Raw genomic sequence first — 5,079 nt, 5'->3', positions numbered from 1 at the left:
CCACAACCCATTTTCTCAAGCAACATCCTTAATATTTATTATTAAATCTTGGCACTGGGCATAACCAAAGGCAGGAGATGTTTTTCTGCCTGCAGCACCAAGCCGAGGGCACTTCTGGCCCTTCGCCATTTTCCCAAGGACTTCCTCCAACTGGCTGTTTTGTACTGGGCTTCCCAACATATCCTCCTTTTGTTTTTAATTTAAGCACAGCAGCTGCTAGTTAGACTCTGTTGTGGGAGGCATGGAGTCCTAAGTAGGGACATCTATATTCTATAAGCAATGACAGAGAAAGCAGGGTATTTAATACATATATAAAAATGTTGCTTCCTAAAAACCAAGTTCTAGGGTCTAGAGACGATAGGGTTTTAGTTAAAGTATCATAAAATTGAGTGCTGTACAATTCCTTAGGTACCTTAACTTGAAAATTAGCAACTTGTTGTTTCAACAAATTGATGTCTAAACTTGAGTTATTTGTGAGATCCTGCAAATGTGCTTTAACTTTATCCCAAGGATATTCAGTGCTATTATAGGGCATGTTAGTCAGACAAAAAGAAGTAAAATTCCAGTGGCAATGTATACGTGCTTGGAAAGTCAGTTGCTGCAGTTGATCTCCTAAGTGGATAACCACAGTTTGTAACTCATTAATTCGTGTTTGTAATTGCTGATCTATTTGAGCTTGTTGAGTCCAAGGATCGTGAGAGTCTTTGTGCCAAGCAGTGATAAAATCATGATTTTGTATAGAATTATGTAAAGCCATACCGGACAAAGTTTCTACAGTCACAATGGAGATAAGGCTTAAGATGCCGCAACAATCCACCCAATGATGCGTTTAGATTGCCTAAGTCCAGTTTTCAATAATACAGAAAGAAATACAGAATCAGTCCAAGGCTCAGTTAAGTTTGCGGGAAGCCATAACTCAGATCTTTGTTTAACTAGTGCAATGCTAGCATTGTGATATGAAATGGTGTGATTAAGGCAGGTATACAATGCACATGCAGTACAATTGACAATCTTGGTCGATAAGTCAATATCAAAATGCCCTACAATAAACAAATACAGAAGGTGAACACGTGATTCAATATAGCCAGTACTATTGTATAGGAAGGATAATTAGAAGGACGAAACAGTCCCATAAACACTAGCGAAGTGCTGTAAGGCTGCTGGAATTTTCCAAATGTGCCATTGCTCTGGCCCCACAATGGGGACGACAATCCTGGGTCGTGGGGGTGATAAGCCCCCGTTATACCAATTCAGCAATATGTCCTTATTAGTCCAGAAACTTGTCTTAGATTTATGAAAACCTCCAATGCTTGATCTATTAAACCAGGAGCAGTTATGATGTTCCTCCTGCTCTTCAGAACAGTTTACAAACAACCCGTGAGGTCCCCAGTCAACAAATTTAAATGTATGATTAGTATGATTTTGCTGTACTAGAGAAACTTTCTCAAATTGGCCTCGACAATCAGACCAATGTAACAGTTGCATCTCCTGTTTTCTTCTCCAAGATACAGTATGACATGAAGGTTCCTCTGGTTGAAAAAGTGAGTTCGAATAGTTGGCTATCTGGCCTGGATAATGTCGCTCAGGGCCATTAAGTAAGAAAGATGCCGTAGCAAACATTCCCAGATGCAAAGCAGTCCCATTGTTGGCAGAGTATGCCCACCACTGTGGGAAGATAGTCATGCAAAGGGGGTGAGATCCGAAACAGATAGGCAAGGTTTTGAATTCCATGGAAATGTTAATTGGCTTTCCCTCATCTTCTTTATGAATTGGTTGCTTTAAGGACCAGGGACTTGGAAAATGCATGCTATCATTAGTAAAGATCATAGGGGCTTTATCTACCCAATCCACTATGGAGAGAAGTGGTGGGTTGGGTATGTATGCCCAATAAACATATTCTGCACTTACCCCAGAGGAACAGGAAAGAACAGCTAACATTGTCAGAAACAGCTTATCTGGAGTAATAGGAGTTCCAGTACTCTTCAGTGTCTGCTCAGCCTGACGAGTCATGTTTTTCACTTGAGCCCATGTCGTGTAAGGATTCAGACGATGGCATTTCCTCATTGGCTCCTCCAGGGTCATTGATGAGACCCTTCGCGTCAATTTCATCACTTCCCGAGGGAGTCCTGTCTTGGGGTCCCTCTCGGTAACAGACATGGCAAAGGGGAACCCAGATTTCCTCTCCATCTGCAATGACAAGACCATAACCCTTGCCTAGGAGTCATAAGATTCCTGGCAGCCACTGATTAAATTGCTTATACCATATTGGTGTATTGATTTCTAATTTGCTGTTTTTGTCTTCTGCAAAATGTCTATCTGCCCTAGTGTCAGAATTATTTTTGTTAAGTTTAACAAATTTAGGGAATAAAGAGTTAAAGATAATAATAATTGAGGGTTCATAGGATAAGAAATGTATCTCCTCTTCCATATTCCCCCTTTCTGTTTTAATAAATGAGTTTTTAGGGTGCAGTGGGCTCTTTCAATAATGGCTTGACCCTGAGGATTATAGGGTATTCCTGTAATGTGTGTTATTTTCCATTCTGATAAAAATGAATGAAATGAGTGCGAGGTAAATGCAGGTCCGTTGTCTGTTTTCAGGACTGAAGGAATCCCCATAACGGGGAAGGTGAGTAAGAGTGCGGAAATGGTGTTTTTGCTGGATTCTGAAGAGATAGGTATTGTCCAGATAAAGTTGGAAAATGTATCAACTGAGACAAAAAGCAAAGAAAACTTTCCTAAGGAGCAGTGAGTGAAGTCAGATTGCTAAAGGAAATTAGGTTGTTGCCCCCAGGGATTAATTCTTGAAATCATAGTCCATAAATGCAGAGGGGTGCAGACATCACGTTTTAATAATATGCCGTGCTTCAGTGAGAGGAATATGGTATTTAGAGTGCAATCTGTTAGCATTGGTATGAAGATTAGCATGTTCGTCATTGACAGACGTAAAAATGGGAGCTATGAGCCTGTCAACAGCATCATTTCCTGTAACCAGAGGGCCAGGTAAACTTGAATGAGCACACATATGTGCAATACAGAAAGGTTCCGTACGTGAGCGAATTAAAGCTTGAGTCTGTGAAAAGAGAGTATATAATTCTTCATCTAGGTTGTATAAAAAGGCGGTAACAAAATCAGGAAAAAGGGAAGCAAGGTATATGGAATCAGTATATACGTTGAAGGATAATGGTTGAAGCGACAAAAGAGCATATAAAGCATATAACTCCACTCTTTGTACTGAAGAATAGGTAGTGGGTAATTTCTCTTTGGTATCAGGGCCGACAATCTCTGCTATGCCTTTCTTGTTGCCATCAATGAAATATGTGGGTGCATTGGAAATAGGCTGGGATGCAATGATATTAGTTACAATGAATTTAGTACATTGTAGAAAGTCCCATAATTTTCCTTTCGGCAAATGAAATGAGATAACATTTGAAAATCATTTAATGCCATTTGCATGGTCAAGTTATATTGTAAGGCAATTTGCAATTCCTTTTTTGTCGAGGGAACGTGTATTGCATATGGATCAAATCCAGTCAAAATTTGTATATGGCTTCTTCCTGACACAATTAAGTGCCCTATTTTCTCAATATATGATACAATTTTTTTAGACTGTTTAATGTGTAAATATACCCATTATATTGGGCTATGTTGAGCTATAATTGCAGTGGGCAAATGTTCAGTGGGGAATATATATAAAGAAACTGGTTGATCATAATCTAGCCGAGTTGAAAAAGATTGTTGAATGCGTTTCTTCACTAAGGCCAGTTCTTCTTTGGCCTATTTTGTTAGTCTCCTAGGGCTATTAGGGTCAGGGGATCCCTCTAAAATTTTAAATAGATTTTGTAAGGCATAGGTGGGGATGCCAATAGATGGCCACAGCCAATTAATATCTCCTAGCAATTTTTGAAAATCATTCAGCGTGCATAGAGCCTGCATAGAAATTTGAGTTTTTTGAGGTTTGATATTAGATTCTTCCATAACATGTCCTAAATAATTAAAGGGTGCTTTCCACTGAATTTTATCTGGCACAACAAGCAGGCCATGATTTTGAAGAGTAGTAGTAACTTCATTGTATAACTGTTGCAAACAGAGTTCAGATTCCATAGAAAGAAGTATATCATCCATGTAATGAATTATAAATGCAGTAGGACATTTATCTCTAACAGGTTGTAATAAAACAGATATGAGATATTGGCAAATGGTAGGAGAGTTCATCATTCCCTGAGGTAACACTTTCCATTGAAATCTTTTAACAGGAGCCATGTGATTTATAGAAGGAACTATAGACCATATAACTACAGACCATCCTTTTGGTACCTTAGAAGGGGAGGGCAATCCGGGTTGTAAGGGCCCCATAGGTAACATGGTATTATTAACATTTCTTAAATCTATCAACATTCATCATTTTCCTGATTTCTTTTTTATTACAAAAATAGGGGAATTCCATGGGGGAAAATGGAAGATGGATGGAAACACTTTGAACCCCGGTGCACAACAAAAACAATAGGGAAACTGATAAAGGGGCCATCCTCTAGCCCCACTACAAAAGGAGGACCTAGTGTTATGATGCTACAAGCAGCTACATCTAAGAGTGCTTGCATTGATATACCTAGTCCTTATGATATGGAACTAATAGAATTATACAACCCCCACAAAATTCCCACTGGATATTATGGCCCGATTCCACCCGGGACAGTGGGACTGTTTTGGGGACGTAGTAGCTGCACAATGAGAGGTTTAGTGGTATTGACTGGTGTTAATAAGAGCTGCCAATTTTTCTTTAGTTAGGGGCCATTGAGGTATCCATACTGGGGTATCAGATTCCCAATTGAGAGGCAGTGGTGTTAACTCAATGGCCCCCATTAAAAGGTTCATTTAAAGAAATTGTGGCTTTCGTTTGTTCAAGAAAATCCCGTCCCCATAAATTGATAGGGATATTAGTAATATATGGTTTAAGATAAACTACAATTTGATCAGGGCCATACACTTGTAAATAGGATGCACTGACAAAAGTTTGTGTGGCATCAGCTTCACCCACTCCTAATAGTCTAGAAGGAGCCATAATCTTACCCCAATCAAGGG

The 5,079-nt window shown here is 39.3% G+C and overlaps 1 protein-coding gene across 1 annotated transcript; it reads right to left on the bottom strand.

The window, feature by feature from the left end:
• Positions 1-200: 200 nt before the first annotated feature.
• On the bottom strand, positions 201-2,010 carry LOC112586395 (endogenous retrovirus group K member 25 Env polyprotein-like). The gene is given in 3 exon segments (XM_044947210.2): positions 201-287; positions 290-807; positions 810-2,010. Coding segments are annotated over 3 exon segments (1,806 nt in total).
• Positions 2,011-5,079: the final 3,069 nt, after the last annotated feature.

Source organism: Bubalus bubalis, chromosome 8 (genome assembly GCF_019923935.1).
Source record: "Bubalus bubalis isolate 160015118507 breed Murrah chromosome 8, NDDB_SH_1, whole genome shotgun sequence".
NCBI lineage: Eukaryota > Metazoa > Chordata > Mammalia > Artiodactyla > Bovidae > Bubalus > Bubalus bubalis.
The sequence above is the reverse complement of the archived record's forward strand: the minus strand, read 5'-3'. Positions and strand labels throughout refer to the sequence as shown.